A 24085-nucleotide genomic window follows, 5' to 3' on the forward strand; every position below is an offset into this window, starting at 1 on the left:
CTGCAGAAGCCTGTTTAGGGAACTAGGGATACTAACTACTGCTTCCCAATATATTTATTCCTTAATGAAATTTGTCATTAAAATATATATCATCTTTTCAAACCAACAGCTCAATTCATGGAATCAATACTAGAAATAAGAATAATCTTCACAAGGATTTAATGTCACATAGTCTTGTACAAAAAGGTGTGCATTATTCAGGAACACACATTTTCAATAACTTCCCAGCAGCCATAAAAAGCTTAACAAGCAATGAAATTCAGTTTAAGAGAAGCCTAAAGAATTTATTGGTGGCCAACTCCTTCTACTCCATTGATGAATTTCTCTGTAAAACCAACTATATATATATAACTTCCGCACCATTTCAGTGCAGTGTTGTGCTCATTGTAAATAAGTATTATAGTAGTTGTATTACATGTTTATTACCTTATAAATAAATAAATAAACTATTTTATTTCAAATTCAGTGCATTAGTATTTGTAAAGTGACTCTTTCATACAGTGTTCATTACAAAATGACCATCATTCCACTTGGGACCTTTGGAATGGTACATTAGCTTATATATTTTAGTTGTAAATATTTGTCATCTATTCTTGTTCTTCTGACATGTTCCATATCCTGGAGGACCTCCTCACTACGGATCAATTGGAATGAAAGTAAACCTAATCTAAAATCTAATCTAAACACATCAGTCCACGCAAGTGTACTCGAAAAGTGCTACATGTGATGAACTGTGGTTATTCACCATCTTGCGACATTTGCATGTGATAGGACAGATTCAGAAATCGGCTTTGGCTACAGCATACTGTAAATCAATATCATAAATATCAGCGGCGTCCATATGTGCATCTCTGCTTGGTCGTCATGAATTAGCTTGCGTACAACACCGACCATTCCTATCCTGTATTGTTCTTGGCGACGAGATATGGCGTCTTTATGCTAAAATAAGAAAAATAAAGGAAAGGTTGACCCCAAAGAAAGGAGCTTCTCCCCGTACAAAGAGCTGTGCGCATCCACAGAAAATCATGTTACGCCTCTGGTGGAACAGTGACGGTGTAGTGCACTGATGCTACTCCGCAATTCATGCCAGGCCGCATTCTGCTCAAAAAATGGTTCAAATGGCTCCGAGCACTATGGGTTAGGTTTAAGTAGTTCTAAGTTCTAGGGGACTAATGACCACAGCAGTTGAGTCCCCTAGTGCTCAGAGCCATTTTTTTTAACCTAAGGACATCACACACATGATGTTCAAATTTGTGTGAAATCGTATGGGACTTAACTGCTAAGTTCATCAGTCCCTAAGCTTACACACTACTTAATCTAAATTTTCCCAAGGACAAACACACCAAACACACACACCCATGCCCGAGGGAGGTCTTGAACCTCTAGCGGGGCCAGCCACACAGTCCATGACTGCAGCGCCTTAGACCGCCGGTATTGTTCGTTGCGTTCGGTCTGGGCGGACGTCACGAGACATCCGTTCAGGTTGATCGTTGATTCCTTCACTCAGTTTTTTTTATTTTTTTTATTTTATTTTTTTATTTTTTTTTTTTATTACAGAGGGCGAGCAGCCCTCTGACCGAACACGCTGAGCTACCGTGCCGGCATGTTCGTTTTCGTTCGTTGTATCTGCTCGGGGCGGACGTCGCAACACACCCATTTCAGTTCGTCGTTGTTCCATTAACTCAGTTTTTTTTATTACAGAGGGCAGCTAACCCTCTGACCGAACACGCTGAGCTACCGTGCCGGCTTTTTTTAAAAATCTCATTTTGTTCGTTTTCGTTCGTTGTATCTGCTCGTGGCGGACGTCGCAAGACACCCATTTCAGTTCGTCGTTGTTCCATTAACTCAGTTTCTTTTTATTACAGAGGGCAGCTAACCCTCTGACCGAACGCGATGAGTTACCGTGATTCGGCTAATCCTGCGCGGCTATGTACAATCTGAATGGAAGTGGGGCAAGGACTGAGCCCTGTGGTAGAGTGTTTTTATTATTATTATTATTATTAATTTTCTTGGGAAGCTGCTATTGGGTTCTCCGACTACTTGGAAACGGTCGGCCGTTTAGCACACTGTACAAAAAGAAGTACTGTCTTTACGTGAAATAACAGCCTGAAGGCGTTGACTGTGAAGGAACAGCCAGATAGCGAGAGCTGTAAAAGAGGTGTCGATAAGACGATCACGTATGCATCTCGAGAACTGCGCCGAAAAGCGCGCAGGCCTTACGCAAGAGGGCACGCTCCATTCATCTGGCGGCGGGGCCGTACGAGCGGCGCTCGGCGCGGCGCTGCGGGCCGCTTATTGGTAAACAGCACGTGGTGGCGCCGGCGGTGGTGGGGTGGCGTCGCGACGGGAGTACGTCTGGCGGCCGCGGGCAGCCTCCGCAGCAATCCGCCGCCGCCCGCCGTCGCCGCAGCACGCAGACGCTCCGGATAGCCGCCGCAGACCTCCCGCAGACCAGCCTCGCCTCTTCCGCGCTGCTCCGACACTCGCCCGACATGAAGCTGCACGTCGCCGCTTTCCTCGCGCTGCTGCTAGCCGCCTTCTTCAGTAAGTACACGCACTGCTTGCACTGCTTGCACTGTCACACCATTTCGTGTACACTCGCGACTTGCAGCAAATACACTGACGGTGATGTGTTAATACCAAATTTATCTATTCCCGCTTTGGTGACTCTCGTCCCAATGCTTACGGAGATGATAAATCGCACAAATCTAAAGGCTGTCAATTCAGCTAAATACCTAGGAATCACAATTACGAGCCACTTAAGTTGGAAAGACCACACAGATAATATTTTGGTGGAGGTGGGTAGTGTTTAACGTCCCGTCGACAACGAGGTCATTAGAGACGGAGCGCAACCTCGGGTTAGGGAAGAATTGGGAAGGAAATCGTCCGTGCCCTTTCAAAGGAACCATCCCGGCATTTGCCTTAAACGATTTAGGGAAATCACGGAAAACCTAAATCAGGATGGCTGGAGACGGGATTGAACCGTCGTCCTCCCGAATGCGAGTCCAGTGTGCTAACGACTGCGCCACCTCGCTCGGTGAGAAAATATTTTGGGGAAAGCGAAACAAAGACTGCGCTTTGATGGCAAAACACTTAGAAGATGCGAAAAAACCACTAAAGAGACAGCCTAAATTACGCTTGTCTGTTCTCTGCTGGAATACTCTTACCAGGTAGGATTGACGGAGGACACCGAAAAAGTGCAAAGAAGGGCAGCTCGTTTCGTGTTATCGCGCAATACGTGTCAGACAGTGTCACTGATGTGATATGCGAGTTGGGGTGGCAGTCACTGAAACAAAGGCCATTTTTTTGCGGCGAGATCTATTTAGGAAATTTCAAAAATGGCTCAAACGGCTCTGAGCACTATGGGACTCAACTTCTGAGGTCATCTGTCCCCTAGAACTTCGAACTACTTAAACCTAACTAACCTAAGGACTCACACACATCCATGCTCGAGGCAGGATTTGAACTTGCGACCGTAGCAGTCGCGTGGCTCCAGACTGTAGCACCTAGAACCGCTAGGCCACTCTGGCCGGCTACGAAATTTCATTCACCAACTTTCTCTTCCTAATGTGAAAATATTTTGTTGATACCCACCTAAGTATGGAGAAATGATCATCATAATAAAATAAGAGAAATCAGACCTCCAACGGAAAGATTTAGGTGTTCCTTTTTCCCACTCACCATTCGAGAGTGGAATGGTAGAGAAGTAGTATGAAAATGGTGCGATGAACCCTCTGCCAGGCACTTAACTGTCAATTGCAGAGTAACCATGTAGACGTAGATGTAGGCTTTTTCCCCTTATGTAGGCCTTATGTAGGTTCATTTTATCCCGCCAAGTTTCACTTTTCCTTCTTCTTCAAAGCACTGCTATGTAATGAACGATTTTCCCTCCCAACTGCGTTTGGTATGGTATTTCTGAACCATTCCTCGGAGGAATACCGTCCAATTTGAAACACACCAGTGCTGACAATATTACGGATCAGTTGTTAAATGTGTAATATATTTACGATATATTTTGGGACTACGTCATCCCATCAGGTGCTATAAAATGAGGAAACAATACATCGTAATAGTGCAGCTACTGACGGCTATGTAAATATTTATATCGTACTGTAGTATACCTCGAAGCATGTATGCCGTTGTGCACGGTCAACAGTAAGAAGTCATCTGCAAACATGCACCGTCAAATAGAACTGTTCCTTAAACACCTCATGTTGACGCACCACACTACATCTACATCCATACTCCGCGAGCCACCTGACGGTGTGTGGCGGAGGGTACTGTGAGTACTTCTATCGGTTCTCCCTTCTATTCCAGTCCCGTATTGTTCGTGGAAAGAAAGATTGTCGGTATTCCTCTGTGTGGGCTCTAATCTCTCTGATTTTATCCTCATGGTTTCTTCGCGAGATATATGTAGGAGGGAGCAATATACTGCTTGACTCCTCGGTGAAGGTATGTTCTCGAAACTTTAACAAAAGCCCGTACCGAGCTACTGAGCGTCTCTCCTGCAGAGTCTTCCACTGGAGTTTATCTGTCATCTCCGTAACGCTTTCGCGATCACTAAATGATCCTGTAACGCAGCGCGCTGCTCTCCGTTGGATCTTCTTTATCTCTTCTATCAACCCTATCTGGTACGGATCCCACGCTGCCGAGCAGTATTCAAGCAGTGGGCGAACAAGCGTACTGTAACCTACTTCCTTTGTTTTCGGATTGCATTTCCTTAGGATTCTTCCAATGAATATCAGTCTGGCATCTGCTTCACCGACGATCAACTTTATATGATCATTCCATTTTAAATCACTCATATTGCCTATTCCCAGATAATTTATGGAATTAACTGTTTCCAGATGCTAACCTGCAATATTGTAGCTAAATGATAAAGGATCTTTATTTCTATGTATTCGCAGCACATTACACTTGTCTACATTGAGATACAATTGCCATTCCGTGCACCATGCGTCACTTCGTTGCAGATCTTCCTGCATTTCAGTACAATTTTCCATTGTTACAACCTCTCTATATACCACAGCATCATTCGCAAAAAGCCTCAGTGAACTTCCGATGTTATCCACAAGGTCATTTATGTATGTTGTGAATAGCAACGTTCCTACGACACTCCCCTGCGGCACACCCGAAATCACTCGTACTTCGGAAGACTTCTCTTCATTGAGGATGACATGTTGCGTTCTGTTATCTAGGAACTCTTCAATCCAATCACACAATTGGTCTGATAGTCCATTTGCTCTTACTTTGGTCATTAAACGGCTGTGGGGAACTGTATCAAACACTTTCACAAGGCTCAGTTGTAAACTAAAGGCAGCTGTCTTTCACTGTCAGTGACACTACTGTCCAATGACGTATGTATCACAGCCACAAACGATGCTACTGTGTATCGTAAGATCTTTGAAAGCTGTGACACGTGAGCTGCTGCAAACGTATAATATGCTCACATCAATAATGGGAATGCACCCGGGTGACGTCACCGACAACCATCGATACTTGTCGACTACGTCACCCGGCTGCACTTCCGTAATTTATTTGATCTTTGAATGTTAGATGTCAAGTCCTAGCAAGTACTACAAACCAAAAGTACGCTTTGTTACAATGTGTGCATGCATAAAGAGTAGCCAACAGAAAATATTACGTAACTCTAACTCTGTGTTGGTATCGGGATCAGCAATTCAAAATATTTGTAATTTATTCATTAAGGTTTCCATCAAAGCTGCAAATAACATTTTTATTGGTGACTAGTTTCGAACTTATCGTTCATTCTCAACCCATTACCCGTCTTATAAGATACAATGTTATTAACAAAACATAAAGTACAAGCATTTCGTGTCCACAGCTTACAGCAGTGCAACAAATAGTTTGGTCATACCCTCATTTGTAATGTTTTATTGTACTAATACATGTGTTTTTACATCAGACCAACAAAAAAAAGATGTTATTTGTCTGTACTACGGTTGCCTTGATACATTTTAAAAACTCCTATGGAATTTTGAACGTGTCAAGACAACCGTAGTACAGTAAAGTTAATTTTTTTATCGGTCTGTTGTAAAAACACATGTAATATGTACAGGGAAACGTTACAAACTCGGGTATGTTACAAAAGATTTATTGCACTGCTGTACTCTGCGCGCACAAAAGTTTTTATGCTGTGTTTTGTTAGTAATATTGTGTCAGAATTGTGAAAATAAGTGCGTAGGGAAAACGGCTAAAATTTTAAAATAAGGTCTAAAGAGCAATATAATAAAGATAACGGCTCACCGGCGGTGGCGTAGCACCTCAGGAGTGAGCAGCATTCGTTGGGTAACATCACGTGCAGCGTGAGGGTACTGGACTTTGAGGATGAACGGCGGTTGCTGTCAGATTTAGAAGAAGCTGAGATTTCTAGCTCTTGATAATAGAAATGCGTCAGCTTGTTAAATGAGAATACAGAAGTGCCCAAGTGTCATTTATGAACTCACTTTAGTGATACCCTCCTTGTGAGAGAGCCATCAACTTACTGTAAGTAACGGAGCGAGGTGTAATATTTTCTGTTAGTTGACCTTTATGGAAGCACATATTGTAAAATAGGTGTAGCATTGCTTTTTAGAACACACTGGTTGGAAGCTGTGATACCTGCGTTATAGGACAGTACTGTCATTGTTAGGTGAAGGCAGCTACCTTTAGTTTACAGCTAAGTCTTGTGAGAGTATCATGCGTCATCTTAAGATGTTTACGGAAAAATTTTATGTTTGACAGTTCTTGTTTGTTGCTCCTATTTATTTATTGCTTTTTCGCTGCTGGCTTTATTGAAATTTGTGTCTAAAAAAAAAGTGGCTAGAGTTGCTGACTTTGAATCACAGGGTACCTGGTTCGATTCCCGGCTGGATGGGGGACTTTTTTTCTGACCGGAGACTGGGTGTTTGTGTTGCCTTCATCATTTCATCATCAGCATTCGAGACAAACAAAATAAAAATAATTATGATAATGGGAGGGCGACCGCTCGCGATTAGCGGGAAATCCGGGTTGAGTCCCGGTCCGTCACAAATTTTCATTGTCGTCTTTCCATTCTATAGCTGATGGTTGTCCTTATTCGCAATTGCGAATACATTTAATGTATTTATTAACGGTTGTTGTCGTAACAGTTTCTGTTCCCATGCATGTCCAAAGAACTTTGCATCGTAATCAGAATAACACTGACACTGCAATATCGTATTGGGCTAACGTGCGGATACTTTCAGCAGAAAAGGGCAGTCTTGATACAGCAGCGACGGGAATATAAATTACGCCGTCCCGACTACTCTAGTTACAATTACCATGGGCTGCACGGCAACTGGTGGTAACGTAAGTATATTTTTCAACTCCGGCCCTCGATCTGTACTAACAGTACGCATACTTCGGCGTCACCGCCTCCGCGAGGATCCCCGTGAGCACTATCCAGAAGCCTAATTGCTTCCTTCCAAGTTCTAAACGTCGCCCTCTTCGGAGGGTGGGTTTTCCGGGCTATTTACCGCGGTTGTTATGTGTGGCTGGTAGTGGGTAATTACACTTGATTATCGACTGATAGACCATTGTCGAACTCTGTTCAAGCTTCGAGATATTTAGCTTTATAGGATATTTTTAACGAAGTAATGCCTTCCGAGGTCACTAAATAATTTCAACAAATGGCACAATATTTCTTGCAACGAGACCACGTTCGATTTTCCATCAGAACCTTGTCCACCTGATTTGGGGAGCTGTGCTTCATGTCCTCAATATTGACAGGACAGAAATGGCTCTGAGCACTATGCGACTTAACTTCTGAGGCCATCAGTGGCCTAGAACTTAGAACTAATTAAACCTAACTAACCTAAGGAAATCACACACATCCATGCCCGAGGCAGGATTCGAACCTGCGACCGTAGCGGTCGCTCAGTTCCAGACTGTACTGCCTAGAACCTCACGGCCACTCCGACCGGCTTTGGCAGGACAGAACGCTACGCTCTGTGGATACTTCGTAGTTTGTTCACCGATATATGGGTGTTTATATCCCCTTTCCAAAATCTAACTATTTTTTGAGTGTGTGCAACGGAGCCATTTTAACAAGAACTTCGCATATTCAGTGTAATACACATTCGATAAAAATAAGAATGATTACTTCGCAACTCAGTACACGACATATTAATATAAATTAATTATCATATAGCCTAAGCACCATGCTGACCTCGTAGCAAGTTAACCCTTCGTGCCTGCCACTCAGATAAGCACCCAAGTACTTTCCACAACCCGATGCTGATGTTCATACTCCTCAAGCTTTTCTCTTACAACAGTGACCTTCACTCAAGTTGTCAGGATAAACTGGTTTCAGATACGGAGCATGCGCGGCCAGTTTCCTCTAAATTTGTGCGTGAGAATCATGGGGTGTCACTTTACAGGACGTGGCAGCTGCTTCGCCGTTCTTTGATGGGAACGATCTTGCCATGTTGCACTAAGTCAAACCAAATTCGGACAAAGTTTTCGGTGGGTTTGTTTCACACCCATGAGGATCGCATTTACTTTGTAGGACCAAAAAATTAAATCCCCATGTCGAAGGCATCGCTGAACCGTAAGTACTTCCGACAGACAGTAGTTAAAATGGTTTCTTAAGGATGCTCAATTCCTGTGACGTTTTTCTAAGTTCTTCATAGTCGGTTTACAACAACAAATTTACAACACATTTTCCGTAGCCAGCTGAATAATAGTAATGAAGATGACCATATTAGTAAAACTCTCAAATTACCAAACAATTTCCCACTGTAGAAGTTTAAATTCATTAAATTACCAGATACATATGCTTGAAATTTAATCTGAGACTCTAAAATGTCTCCACTGATTGCTGCAGCCACAGATCGGCTATAGGATTTAACACTAGCCCGCTCTATGTAGACAGTCTTGTTTTATTGAATTTAGGCCTGGAAGGTTGTTAATTCATTTTCAATAAGTTATAAATTTTCTCCTTAATGTTTTAGAAGAGCAATTTCTTGAGTGAGTATCTTATTAGACGTACTCGATTTGCCTACATTATGGGAGCGATTTTGGCTTACCTGTGGACACGTATTTTGTCGTGGTATCATGGTTGTGTCTGTTACCAATTCCCAGAAACATTAACTGAATTTACAGTACAAATGAACAGTCTCTGAGAATTAAATGGCTCGACGCATAACAAGCCTTAGATTCTTCTTTGAGTGGATTTTAATGTTTATTTTCTACGTCTGAGCGATTTTTTGTATTTTCTGTTACATGCGTAGCTGTCGGCATGATCATACAATACAGCTACATGTCAATTTAAAATAGAACACCAACTCTTTATACTACAAGCAACCAGAGCCTGTAATCAAAAATCGTAAATGCACTGACTTCTTAAATGGCCAGAGCCTTCATATTCTAATGGGTATCGTGCTACGGCGAAGCAAGACAAAAAAAATCTCTCCGAACGTCATGCATCTACATTCATAACACAAATTCATGGATAAACGTTGTCATAATAATCAGATTTGGTTGATTTTATTTAATCCATTTTGGAGTCCTTTAGAATTCTGCGACTATTTATGGTTCTAATCGAGGCGGATATTTCATATTGGTCTTTATCAGACTTTACGTTCACTGTGACATGGCATATTCCCGAATTATTGTCAGGAAACAGTGACAAATGGTGAAAAATTTGTGGAAGAAATTTCAGTCATCAGTGTTAGGGCTCCTAGGGAAGGAAAGAATGCTGAAATAATCCCCCTTTTTGAAAGACTGCAAGCATTTCTTGTGGGCTACACTCAAAACTACAACTCATAATTCCAGGAATGAGCATATGTGATATTGTTGACAGTGAAATGTCTATCGGATAGATAGGCCCTACCACCCTCTCGATACTATTAAACACGATTGGGTTATGCACCACCTACCGCAGGTCTGACCAGTTTCCTTTTCCTTAACAAATGTAATCGTCCAGAATAATAGGAACACATCACTGTATTGTGCAAGAAATCGTCACAGTAGTTCACACAATAGATACACACCTAAAGAGCTACTTCGTGGAGTTCTTCTTTATGAGCCCAGAGCCAAATTGATCACAACGGTGAAGTTGAAATCTGTGACTGGGAAACCTGTTCTGAGTTTCGGAGATATTGTCTGATTCATGAAGGATTAAGGTTTTGCAGGAAGCGTTGATTTGGACAATAATAGAGTTATGTTGTGTAACGCTTTAGTTCTTCTTTTCTTTTTGACAAATGCCATGCGAGTCCCTTCTCTTAGGCCTCTTGTTTTGGGTCATCAGTCTTCTCCAAGGTCTATCTTCCCCTATAGCTTTTAAAGTGTGCAGCTCCTTCTAGTACCATGAGAATTATTGCGTGATATCTTAGCACATATAGTATCGTTCGTTTTCCTCAGCATACCGATGTTTTCTACGTACTCATTTCCTCGTCGGGTATGCCGGCCGCGGTGGTCTCGCGGTTCTAGGCGCGCAGTCCGGAACCGTGCGACTGCTACGGTCGCAGGTTCGAATCCTGCCTCGGGCATGGATGTGTGTGATGTCCTTAGGTTAGTTAGGTTTAAGTACTGCTAAGTTCTAGGGGACTGATGACCACAGAAGTTGCGTCCCATAGTGCTCAGAGCCATTTGAAAGCACCGTCGGGTATGTGGAGAACTTCCTTTTCTCTTATCTGACCAGTCAACATTCATCTATAGCACCAATTCTCACACATTTCATTTCTCTCATTTTTAGATGTTCTCATAGTCATTATTCATATCCATACAGTGTTGTACTCCAGTCATACATTCTCATGAATTTCTTCGTCAAATTAAGGCCAACGTTTGATACTCAGAGACTTCTTTTTGCCAGGGAAGCCCTCTTTACCTGTGTCATCCTGCTCTTTGCATCTTCCTCCATGTGTTACTAGTATTTTTCTTCCAAAACAGCAGAATTCCTGCATTTTCTTCGTAGTCACCAATTTCAATGTTAAGTTTCTCCCTATTCTCATTTCTGGTACTTCTTGTTATTTTAGTCTTTCTTCAATTTACATTCAGTTCATATTCTGTACTCTGTTAATTCCAGTTGGTGTGTGGATTATATGAAACTGGAGATATCATCACACTTTCGCAAAGATACCATCCACACAATTGGAAGATGGCAAGGAGGGATAATGACCGAATTATCGTACAATCAGTTTAAGAGCAAATGAATCAAAGTTGCCACCGTACACACAACACTCTCGTAGTCTTTCCTACGAAGCAAGGTATGCTGTGGGCTGACACTGGTCTCTTATTGGGGAGGACAGCGCGTAAAATCGCCATTTGACCAACCAGGTGTACATTTTTGGAGGTTTTCCTGAATCGTTTAAGGTACATGCCGTACGGTCATTTCAAAATAGTACAAACTTCCTTCCCCGGCCCTCCTCAAACCGAGCTTATGCTCCGCTTCTAACGACTTCGTCGTCGATGGGGCATTAAACTTACATCTTCCTTTTCTTTCTTAGATACACTTGCTCCAACCAATCTTCGTACTTGTGTCTTCTCTTATACCTGGCCATCCGACAGGATGAGTAATATCGAGCATATCGCATATTATCTTCATTCAGTGTAGATCAGGAAAAATGAAGGCGTGTAGATAACATTTCTGTTCAGTTTAACACGTATTCAGAGAATGAACACTGACTCATTTGAACAAGAAAACTGGAATGGGCGTGGCCGCACGGACTTAGATAAAACTCGGTAAACTCATGTTAGCTTTATGCACAACTATCTGAAATCCGTTTCTTCCGAGTGCGAATCTGTTCAGACATCTCACTTATTGACAACGATCAGATTTAGAACCTCCCAAAGCCGCTGTGTTCTTGAAAACAGGAATAGTTGTTTTCGTTATTCTCATATCCTTCAGAATAGAAACAGACTACACAAGAATACTGGATACATAGTGCGAAAATAAGCACATAATTATAAGTAATAAGTATTATAGATTCCATGTAGACCAGTTCACTCCTAAAATAAATTACTTGGGTGGACTGGATTACACTTGACAACAAACAAAAATTCCGATTCTTTTGATGCAGCCCGCAACGAATTACTATCCAGCGTCGACATCACCACAGAGTAGAACCTGCATGCAACATGAAAATATGCGTATCAGTCAAAAAGACGAAGAACATTGAAATGGCGCAGTGAAAAGTCGACGCCGTCAATGAAAACATTCAACAGTTCGTCAGCCTAAGATGTAATGAAAGAAAGAGCCAGAGAAAGGAGATTTTGAGTTAAATTTCTACAACCTTCTCTCAAATTTAGTAGTGATTCTGAAATTGCTTCTTTATCTGATATTACACCTTGATAATTTACAGACATGAGAAAGAAAGAAAAATATCTGAGTAAGTTTTAGGTTTAAAATTTATAAAAAAAATTTAGTGCGAAGGTTAATTCACGGGAATGTATTTGAAAACACACCCAAAAAATTCCCAATGCAGTTGTCAAGGAACTGTTCCCCTGGAAGACGACGGATTCTCGCCGACCCATCGGCATGATGAAGAAGGTATCGAGATTGATCAGACCATGCAACGCTCTGCCCCTGCGCCAACGTCCCGTGCCGATGGTCACGTGCCAATTTAGTCTTAGTGTTAACACTGGCACATGCATGGGTATCGGCTGCGAAGGCCTCTTGTTATGAGTGTCCGATGGAGTCTTTGTTCGGACACACTTTTACTCTGCCCAGCATTAAAGTCTGATGTTAGTTCCGCCACAGTTCGCCGCCTGCCTTGCTTCACCAGTCTGCCCAGCCCACGACGGACGACACCTTTGATGGTGGGTGATCGTCCAACCCTATGACATCCGGACATGGTTTCAGCTATGTTTTGCCACGTGTTGAAGACACTCACCACATCACTCCTCGAACACTTGACAAGTAGTGCAGTTTCCGAAATGCTCGTGCCGAGCCGCCGGGCCGTCACAATCTCATGTGGATCAAACACAGATCAATCGCGCGCCGTCCCCAGTCTATACATGGGCAGCGCACTCAATGATACTACGTGCACCGTGCTGTGTGTCTAAGTAGCAGTCATTTCTCGCCAGCTGGATGGGTTTATATCGGTAGTAGGTCGGTTCTCATAATGGTCTGGCTGACCAGTGTATTTCCTCCAACCTAACGATAGACTAAATTTTTCATGTTTGTTTTTCCTCTAGCTTTTTTCTGCGTTAGACTACTTTGTGTAGATTGCAAACAGAACGTATATCTGTTAAGCTCTCCACAATTTGTAGATGTTGGCTTGGAATGAAGATTTTTTCCACGCACGCTCTGTCTTCTTAATCTCTTCTGGCTCGTCCATGGTTATATATTCTCTAATATTCTTCATTTAGACTGTTTGAGGATATATTTCCACTCATGTGTTATCTGCTAAGGGCCTTCTAAGAAATGAAAGGCTAACAGGTCGGATGAATAGGTGTAAAACCAATGGATGAAAAAGGAATATTTCCAGAGTCAAATCTCAGTCTGGTTCATAATTTTAAGTTTACGTGAATATCTGTAGCGAACACTTCGTCATCTTGGTTTTACTTTAAGTGTTCCTAACAAGAAGAGGTCCTCAGCAGTGGGAAGAATTTTTGAAACTATCTACATAATTACGTAGCGTAAGGTTCCAGGTATCACACGCTCAGCCATTCACCCTGGTAGGTCTTCGTTTGCTTGTGATCGACGAAAAAAAAAAATTCGAATTTTGGATGATGCTTCGTAGCTTAAAAAAAGAAGTGTTGTATGGAATTTTTCAGCAACAGGCATCACAAAACTTTTAAACTGACTTAAAATACAGCATTTTAATAAGGTCTACAAATTGTAAGAACTTTTCTCTTTTCCATTAATTGTTGAAGATTTCTTGTTTTGCGTTCTTCAAGTGTTGTTTTATGTCATATATATATAGCCCCCTCCCTAGTGGAAGGTCTAGTTTATAAAACATGACCCATGTGAGTGTTCTTGTCTGGGACGCTCGAAAGGTTCTGACATCCATTCACGTTATTTTCTTGCTGTTTATTTCGTTAACAGTCGTTGATAGCAAGCTTACTGATTTAAATGACATCCATTTCCATAGATATGCAATTCTGGGGCAACCTGCTGTTCGCTGTATGGCAGTGTCAACCATTCCACAATACATGAACAAATACTCTAGTGGAATGATAGGAAGAAAAAATGGGTGCAATTGAAAAAGGCAATACAGTGATTAAACTGATGTGACAAAGGAACATTATTTAAGGAAATTACATTTAACCAATTAATTGAATAAAAATAATTATCGAAGTCATTTCAATAAAGATTTAAGAATATGAAGTTTCAAAGCATCTGATGAGACACGACCACATAAACTTTTGCATTTGAGGATTCTGCCTTAACCATTGCGCTACGTAACTAGTCTGCATAACATTTCTTTCTTAAAGCTGTAGAGTGTCAAGCAAACTGCCAAAATGTTTTTTTCTTGATTACTTGAAAACGAGGGGCACCAGGGTGAATTGGTTGCTAGATGTGACACTTGGGACCTTAGTCTACATCACAACATAGATGGCTTCAAAAAGGCGAACTCACCGCTTGGGACCTATCCTTGTAAGTGCATTATGTTTATGTGAGACAAAATGACTGTAGTCTTAGGTGAGACGTACACCAAAGGACTTTTTAGAAGTTAGTTACGTGAACTGCAGTAGCCGTAAGACAGCACACGTCAAGCTTCGTTTCCTCATTCACGTATTTTCACGCTGCTGCTTTAATTAAAGTGATGATTCCTCCGGATAAATAAGTTCTCAAACAATAGTAGAATCAATTCTAAAGTATAGATTTTATTTCAAAAAACCTTCTCTTTAAGACGCTAGTGTCAACAGAAAGTAGTGTATTTGAGGTACACCGTCCTGGTGTATAAGTAGACGTAACATCAGACACTAAATATGAACCTGCAAAATAAGCCTGTTCATTTTTTATTTGTTTATATTTGACAGGTATTATTTCGTAAATAATTCACAGCACGGAAACACCGATGATTGGACTACGAACGATAGTGACATTACATTAACTTTTAGCCGAATGCTGGAGAAAGAAGCAAGCGTAGCAGACACAGCACTGTTAGATTTTAAGAAATACGTGCGTAATACATAGCTTGCGATGCTGTCCTACTCTGTGACTGTCGAAGATCACAACTCAAAAATGCTAAGATGTGTGTGAAGTCCTATGGGACCAAACTGCTGAGGTCATCGGTCCCTGTTCTTACACACTACTTAACCTAAGTTAAACTAACTTACGCTAAGAACAACACACACGCCCATGCTCGAGGGAGGACTCGAACCTCCGGCGGGAAAGGCCGCACAATCCGTGACATGACGCCTCAAACCGCTCGGCCACTCCGCGCGGCCACTTATGGTAACAACTGTAAAGGCCAAAAGCTATACGAAAAATCTTAATGCTTCTAGTGACATTTACGCTGATGTAACAGTAAAATGAACTGCAGTGCCCTCACTGTTTCCGTGTTGGTTGTGTGAGCAAAAAATGCCTCTGAGCACTATGCAACTTAACTGCTGTGGTCATCAGTCCCCTAGGACGTAGAACTACTTAAACCTAACTAACCTAAGGACATCACACACATCCATACATCCATGCCCGAGGCAGGATTGGAACCTGCGACCGTAGCAGTCGCACGGTTCCGGACTGACCGCTTAGAACCGTGAGACCACCGCGGCCGGCGTTGTGTGAGCATGAATTATGACCAAAGACCAGAGAGCTCATGATTATAGAGTAACACTTGTGACAGCTGCTCTTTATCAAGATGATCGTGCGGCAAATGGAGGGACCTAGCGAGATAGCGCATTGGTTAGCACGCTGGACTCCCATTCGGGAAAAAACGGTACAAACACACCCCCGGCCATCCTGATTTAGGTTTTCCCTGATTCCCCTAAATCGCTTCAGGTAAATTCCGGGATGGTTCCTTTGAAAGGGGACGATCAACGTCTTTCCCCATCATCCCCTAATCCGATGGGACCGATACCCCGCTGTTTGGTACTCTCCAACCAACCAACCAACCAACCAACAAATGAACTTTCTGTGTTTTATACGAATTACTAATTCATCGATGCGAATTTTAACGTATGATTAAGATAAGATAAATGTTTCTGCATAGTGGTATTCTCTCTACTTGACCGTTGGAAAGAAACAGATACGTCTGTGTAACGTACCGTTACTGAAAGAAGGATTCGAGGTTGGAAGTGAAGCATTCTTCAATCGAAATGCAAAATGTCGCTGTTGGTCGAACGTGTAACTTCGAGCCGAATGTATGAAACAGTTCAACGAGTGGATAAGTTATGCTTAATAAATCGACGAACTAAGTAAAATGTCAAATAAGTGTTGATCTTTACTTATGACCACCAAAAACTCATTGTGGCGGAATTCCACGTTCTACGTCTTGCGTTGCCGCATTTTATTTTGATGACTGCCGGAATTTGTAGCAAGGATCTGTGTTCTTCTACGGAAGAGCTTCCTGCTCCCGTTGCCCGAGCCCCTCGACGTACGACCAGAAATGGTGTCTGGGGTGAAATAACAAAGCATCCTAGAAGTTAGAACTCAGTCACTGAGAACCAGGAAAGCTGTTTGGAGGCCTATAAAAAAGATGCTGTAAAGTAAACATGTGGTTGAACACAGAAATTATTTCTATTAGTCATGAAATGGCCCTCTTATAATTCATATATGAAATGTAGTAGAAAGGAAAGTGAGCAAAAAATTCATAGACAATCCCTATCAGCAAAATGGACAGAGCCATTCAGTAATAGTTAATTTTGACTGTAAGCAGCAGTAGACAGTGCAGTGGTCGAGAAATGGAAAGTGTGCAAATCCTTATCAAATTTTTGGTGTGTGGATGTACACTTCTGCATTACTAAAAGGTTAAATAACGGAGCCCCATAACAGGTTGCCTGTTTAACAATTTCCAGGGCCAACAAAAATTAGTATTATTTCATGATACCGTATAATAATTTCATTTCATAGAAACAGTGACCAAATTTAAAAATTTTAAATGCTGTCAGAATCTACTCATAATGTTAAAGGTTTAACATAACAAGTGACATACCAAAGTTAGAAAATGGGTATGTGTCTTGAGCTAGCTTAACTCATGCCGCCCCAATTACGCAGTCCACATTTTTCCAGTGTTTGAGAATGGAAACAAACCTTGCACGTGATTTTAAACATTTTTGGAACTCTTTCTCGTTGACACACCAGCAAAATAATGAAAGCAAGAAAGTTTATCGCTGACTGTATTTTCTGTTCATGTAGTCAAACTTCAGCATTAGGTATGATGTTTTAATTTATAACTTCTTTGCTACTAACTCTACTCGCAACACAGTTTGCAGATACCACCCACGTGTGCCACTAAATGCAGCTACAAAATTATATTATTGCGAGACATATACTTTAGCACACATGGACGCCATAACACAGGAAAAAGCAATCGATAGAGTAAAGAGTATAGGAAGGTACCGATACGGGGCTGGCGCTTCAGTCTGTTGGCCTGCAGTCGTACTTTCGGTTGTATTTCCCTGCATCGGGAGCGGGCAAGAATAGGCGCGCGTGACGCTGGGGAGACAGGTAGAGCGAGACCTGTCTGATGTAAGATCATCACGCGACAAGATTGGCGCGCTGCAGGCAGGCGCGCCGGTATAAATACTCGCGTGGCGTGAGCTGACTGACGCAATCTGTCACGGGATTGCTGCGACGGCTTCCGCCGGACCCGCCCCTACACGTCCACCAATCACAAGGCAGGTTCTGTAAGCTAACACGTGCCAGGACGGTGACAACGTCAAGCAAAACCGAGCAAGTCTTCACAGCCATACTTGGTGCCAAGGACTCTGTCTGACAGTACTGGCACTAATTTCAAAACCTGATTTTCACATGACAGTTCATGTGCCTCTGTATCTCCTCCATGTCCGAACAACATCGCTTTGGTTCATCCCAGACGCCTGGACGCTTCCCTTGTTGAGATCCCTTCCTGGCAAAAAGCAGAAATGTGGACGCGATCGAATCCCGGTATTGACCGTCTAGGCATGGTGGAATTACAGAAAACACGAGCCGTGTACCTCCTAACTGGTGGAATGACTGGAACTGATCAGCCGTCCGACCCCCTCCGTCTAATAGGCGCTGCTAATGTATGGTTATTTAAATCTTTGGGCGGGTTTAGAGGCATCTCTGAACAGTGAAAGGGACTGTGTCGTTGATACAATATCCACAGTCAAAGTCTATTTTCAGGATTTCTGGGAACCGGAATGGATGATGGAAAACTTTTTTTGATGTGTGTATATGGAGTAAGGCGCGGACATCGGTAAAGCAAGTAGATGTGTGTGTGTGTGTGTGTGTAGAGCAGAGGTGTACACGTTACGCTTTTAACCTGCCCGTGGTTGCTTGTTGGCCTGGTAGGCAAGCTGTCTCATGTTACCAGCCAAACGGGCAGGATACTTTACTCCCATCCAAGCCGAGCAACGACCAACCCAGACAGGCTAATGGAATCTTGCTTGTCTGCCTGCCTGCCCGTCTTCCATCAGTGATAAGATACGGAGCAGTTTATTCTGTACGCTTTTACTGTAGTCTTACGAGTATGTGCTTTACCCGAGTATCGGATGTCGAAGCCCACTATACCACGTATATTCATTCCAGATCCTTGTAACCCAGAAAATTGTGGATTTTATATTTTATTTGTCTTTTCTTTTTATTTTCGGCGTATTTCGGGCTTATTTGTTTACCTTGATCTGATCGGTTTTGTCTGCGGCTTCATCGTGTTTGGAGTAGTACTGGCTACCGAGCGAGGTGGAGCAGTGGTTAGCACACCGGACTCTCATTCGGGAGGACGACGGTTCAATCCCGTCTCCGGCCATCCTGATTTAGGTTTTCCGTGATTTCCCTAAATCGCTTCAGGCAAATGCTCGGATGGTTCCTTTGAAATGGCACGGCCGATTTCCTTCCCCATCCTTTCCTCACCCGAGCTTGCGCTCCGTCTCTAATGACCTCGTTGTCGACGAGACGTTAAACACTAATCTCCTCCTCCTTGTACTGGCTATCCTCAATTCGAACCATTATCATGTCACCCCTAATGCGTGTTTTGTGTTGTAAGCAGAACCATTTATGAATGTCGAGATCCTTTGCACATGAGTACCGGAAGAGGTATAATATAACGCAACGCCCACTAAAGTAAGGTTTTTCAAGTCTGCTTCATATAACCTTAGTGTCTTTCAGCCAAATATAAACCCAGTGACAACAATTCTAATCACTTTTTCCAAGATAAATGTTTTGTGTTCACTGAATTTATTCTAACTGGCTAAAATACTTCATTCTAAATTCCCCATACATATTTTTACAAACACGGAGTTGGTTTTTCATATTATGTCAACCTAAAAAGTACATGTCTGAAAGAAGAAGCTTTTTTTTTTCATCCTAAGCTTTCTTCGCACTACATGCCAGCAACATATATTTCTCCTATTCAATCAATGTTTGCCCTAAATTTAGAAAGCTTATATAGTGATAAATGGCAGCAAGTCCTTAGCACACATTTCCACACAATTGTCAGCCATTAAGTCTTTGTCCTCTATAAATAAAATTATAGAGTGAAGAAACCGCTGGTCAAATTTACAAACATGTCGTGACATACTCGAAATTCCCGAATGAGTGTTTAGACAATTTTTATACAATTTGCATTGCGAGACACCTACCGATTTACTTGAAACTGCGACATAAACACACGAAAACTTTCCTTGACATTGTTTCGTGACTGTTATGTATTCTCCAATTCTTTATTTCTCCACAATCTCCTTAAGTTTAGTTTGTTAATTTAGCTGGTCCCATCGTTAAGATAGCTCAGCTGCAGTGAAACTACCTTCGCAAACACATATCTGGCTATTGTATAGCAACGCTGGGCTGACAGCGCAACCTGTTGTAAGGCGCACCAGGCTGAATGGATCCCCTTCAGCTTGCCAGGCTTGCGGAAACTCAAGTTGTCTTGTTTTAACCACTGTGTTTCAGTACACGTCCGCTCTTGTGTCTCCGTTCCGGCAGGTTGAGCTGCTTGAATGGTTGCGGCTCTGACAGGGGCAAGCAGGCTGGTTCAAAAATGGCTCTGAGCACTATGCGCCTTAACTTCTGAAGTCAAGAGTCACCATCAGTCACCTAGAACTTGGAAGTAATGAAACCTAACTAACCTAAGGACATCACACACGTCCATGCCCGAGGCATGATTCGAACCTGCGACCGTAGCGGTCGTTCGGTTCCAGACTTTAGCGCCTTTAACCGCTTGACCACCCCAGCCGGCTCGAACTATAAATACTGTATTATAAGAACTATGTACATTTTGTAATACAGATACGGGCAACGACCGAAACTATCGCAGTAAAATAACTACCAACAAACAGTTTTCGTTGAACAATTAATTATTCCTATAACGTATTTATAATTTCTACAAGCTGCAGAGCACCAAACGCAATGGCATTAAAAATCGTCTTGAGTTGTTGTATGCTATCAAGTGGTTACACAGATTGAGGAGAAGGTTACTGTTTATTTCGTTGATGCGAATAGATACCATAACACGAGCCCCATCTTCACCCCATTAAACACTTCCCACCCGAGAATATCTCACCTCCTCCACCTGCCAGAATGGTTCCTCTAACAGGTGTCAGCAAAGTATAGAATATTACGTTTCTCAAAAACAAGAAATGTGGAACCCTTTCATTTCGTGTGGCCACAACTTTTAATTTACCATACATCTCGTACTGCTTTTTACATCATAAAAGCATGTTTCGTCTAATCTGATTACGAAAGAGTAATCAGGTGGTACACAAACTACTTATTTGTTATACGATTCTGTAGTAGCAGGGTCAGGTCGCTGTCGCAGTAGCAACGAAAAAAGCGTGCCAAATTTAAAAGAACGCAAAATTCCTAAGATTGGCAATGTTTTGCGGAAGTTCGAAATATAGCACGTACTTCAGTGCGAGATGCTTTTAATAATAATCACAACGAAACTCTTTGTGGGAATCTGGCAGAAAACCCAAAGAGATTCTGGACATACATAAAGCACACCACTGGCAGGACGCAATCAATATCTTCACTGAGCGATAACAACGGTGAAGTTACTGATGACAGTGCCGCTAAAGCAGAGTTATTAAATACTGTTTTCCGAAACTCCTCCACCAAAAAAGATGAAGTAAATATTCTTGAATTCCAATCAAGAACAACAGCAAATATGAAAAACATAGAAATAGATATCCTCGGTGTAGCAAAGCAGCCGACCGACGTGGCCGAGCGGTTCTAGGCCCTTGAACCCGAAATCACGCTGTTTTACGGTCGCAGGTTCGAATCCTGCCTCGGGCATGGATGTATGTGATGTCCTTAGATTATTTCGGTTTAAGTAGTTCTAAGTCTAGGGGACTGATGACCTCAGATGTTAAGTCCCATAGTGTTTAGAGCCATTAACCATTTCTTTGTAGCAAAGCAGCTGAAATCACTTAATAAAGGCAAGGCTTCCGGTCGAGATTGCATACCAGTCAGATACCTTTCAGAGTATTCTGATACAATAGCTCCATATGCAGCAATTACATACAACCGATCACTCACAGAAAGATCCTTAATTAAAGACAGGATGATTGCTCAAGTCACACCAATACCCAAAAAGGGTAATAGGCGTAATCCGCTGAATTACAGTCCCATGTCACTAACGTCGATTTGCAGTAGGGTTTTGGAACATGTACTCTGTTCGAACATTAAGAATTCTCTCAAAGTAAACGATTTATTGACACATAGACAGCACGGATTCAGAAAATATCGTTCTTGTGAAACACAACTAGCTATTTATACTCACGAAGTAAGGAGTGCTATCGACAGGGGATATCGAATTGACTTCAAATTTTTAGATTTCCAGAAGGCTTTCGACACCGTTCCTCACAAGCGTCTTTTAACCAAACTGTGTGCTTGTGGAATACATCGCATCAGTTGTGCGACTGGATTTGCGATTTCCTGTCAGACAGGTCACAGTTCGTAGTAATAGACCGAAAGTCATCGAGTAAACCAGAAATAATATCCGGATTTTCCCAAGGTAGTGTTACAGGCCCTCTATTGTTCCTGATCTACATTAACGACATAGGAGACAATCTGAGTAGCCCTCTTAAATTGTTTACAGATGACGCTGTCATTTACCGTCTAGTAAAGTCGTTAGATGACCGAACCTAATTGCAAAATGATTAGATAAGATATCTGTATGGTGCGAGAAGTGGCAATTGAACCTGAGTAAAGAAAAGTGAAAAGTTACACACATGAGTAATAAAAGAAATCCGTTAAATTGCGATTACGCGATAAGTCACACAAATCTAAAGGCTGTACATTCAACTAAATACTTGGTGATTACAATTACAAATAACCTAAATTGGAACGATGACATAGATAATTTGTGGGTGGAGCAAACCAAAGAATGCACTTCATTGGCAGAACACTAAGAAGGTGCAACAGGTCTACTAAAGAGACTGCTTACACAATACTTGTCCGCCCTGTTCTGGAGTATTGCTGTGCAGTGTGGGATCCGCATCAGGTGGGACTGACGGATGACATCGAAAAAGCTCAAAGAATGGCAGCTCGTTTTGTATTATCGTGAAATAGGGGTGAACTGGAGTGGCAATCATTAAAAGAAAGGCGCTTTTCGTTTCGACAGGGTCTTCTCATGAGATTTCAATCACCAGTTTTCTCCTCCAATTGCAAAAACATTCTGTTGCACTCACCTACATAGGGAGAAACGATCAGCACGATAAAATAAGAGAAATCAAGGCTTGCACAGAAAAATGTATGTGCTCGTATTTCCCGCGCGCCGTTCGAGTGGATCGGTAGAGAGACAGCTTGAACGTGGTTTTTTGAACCCTCTGCCAGGCACTTCATTTTGAATATCAGAGTAATCACGTAGATGTACTTGTAGATCCAACAGTGTATCAAATTAATTCCCACATTAGGTGTACATTTTAATGAGCAATCTATCAGTTGGGCGGCACAGTTTGCAACTTCTGCTATGGTTGGTGTGGATGTAAAAACTGAAAACCACTCATTCCACAAAGTCAAGACACACATAGCTAAGTTTGATTTTGTTCAGCATATTACCATTAAAAGTCTGCAAATCGTATTTACGACACTAGTAACCAAATATGTGAGTTACATAAAAAGTGCCTCCTCCTGAGCAGTGGCTGACGATGTTGATAGCTTTGTGGTAGCTCCGTCTTTCATAGAAAATCTATTTTGGTGTTAACTCTACATATCAAGTGGTTTTATGTTTCTGCCAACTGTTTCGTCTACAATTCTTCTAAATATGGCACAGTCACTTGCTTATTCCGTTTCCTCAAAACTTATTTGTGGAAAGGAGTACAAAGTCTGTCGAGGAAGAACTTTGCTTTCTAAGAAATCTCACAAACTAAAGGACGGTTCTGATAAGCACGGGCCTTGGCAACTAACCGTTCTGTTCTAAATAGCTTGCAGAGAATGCTTTCGTAATAATTTGAGAGGAAATTGCGTCGTGAGCGCCTACTTGTGTAACTGTGACTTATTATCTGTTACTGTACGAGTGAATTCTTTTTCCCAGCACTATTGTGAAACGTACTATTTATGTGCTACAGATTCATCTATTTCTAGACTTACATACATACTCCTTAAGCCACAACACGCTGTACACTATGTGCTACTCTTAGGCTGTTCCTTTCCAACTTCTATCACTCCTTTACAATTCGTTAAAATACATTCTCCTTGTGGAAAGAACTACTAAATCTGTCGAGGGAGAACTTTCCTTTTTATCAGAAAAGACTTTTTCACGTGGTCTTACCTTCTCTTGACAGTGTTTCGCAAACAGCTTCACATGCAATGTTTTCCTCTAAGTAGTACCCATTTGTATAACAATAATACCGGCTCCAGATCGTGTATCCCACAGATGAACATTTGTATTTCTTTCAAATTTCTCATTATTAATCAGTTCTTGTTGACTCATATTTTCATAAGGAGGCACCTTTGTACCAAAGTGGAGCGCTGTACTCAACCCACTGCATCATATACTCCCAATCCATACGATATAGCCTCCCCCCTCACCATCAT

At 42.0% G+C, this 24085-nt stretch overlaps 1 protein-coding gene across 1 annotated transcript in view; it reads left to right on the forward strand.

Annotated features, from left to right (window-relative positions):
- LOC126282995 (uncharacterized) overlaps positions 1-24085 on the forward strand; it is a 122607-nt gene that overhangs the window by 46994 nt on the left and 51528 nt on the right. Inside the window, exon 3 of the mRNA XM_049982241.1 lies at positions 2207-2544. Coding sequence (XP_049838198.1) covers positions 2207-2544 — 338 coding nt within the window. The remainder of the gene's footprint in view (positions 1-2206; positions 2545-24085) is intronic.

Source organism: Schistocerca gregaria, chromosome 1 (assembly GCF_023897955.1).
Source record: "Schistocerca gregaria isolate iqSchGreg1 chromosome 1, iqSchGreg1.2, whole genome shotgun sequence".
Classification (NCBI taxonomy): Eukaryota; Metazoa; Arthropoda; class Insecta; order Orthoptera; family Acrididae; genus Schistocerca; species Schistocerca gregaria.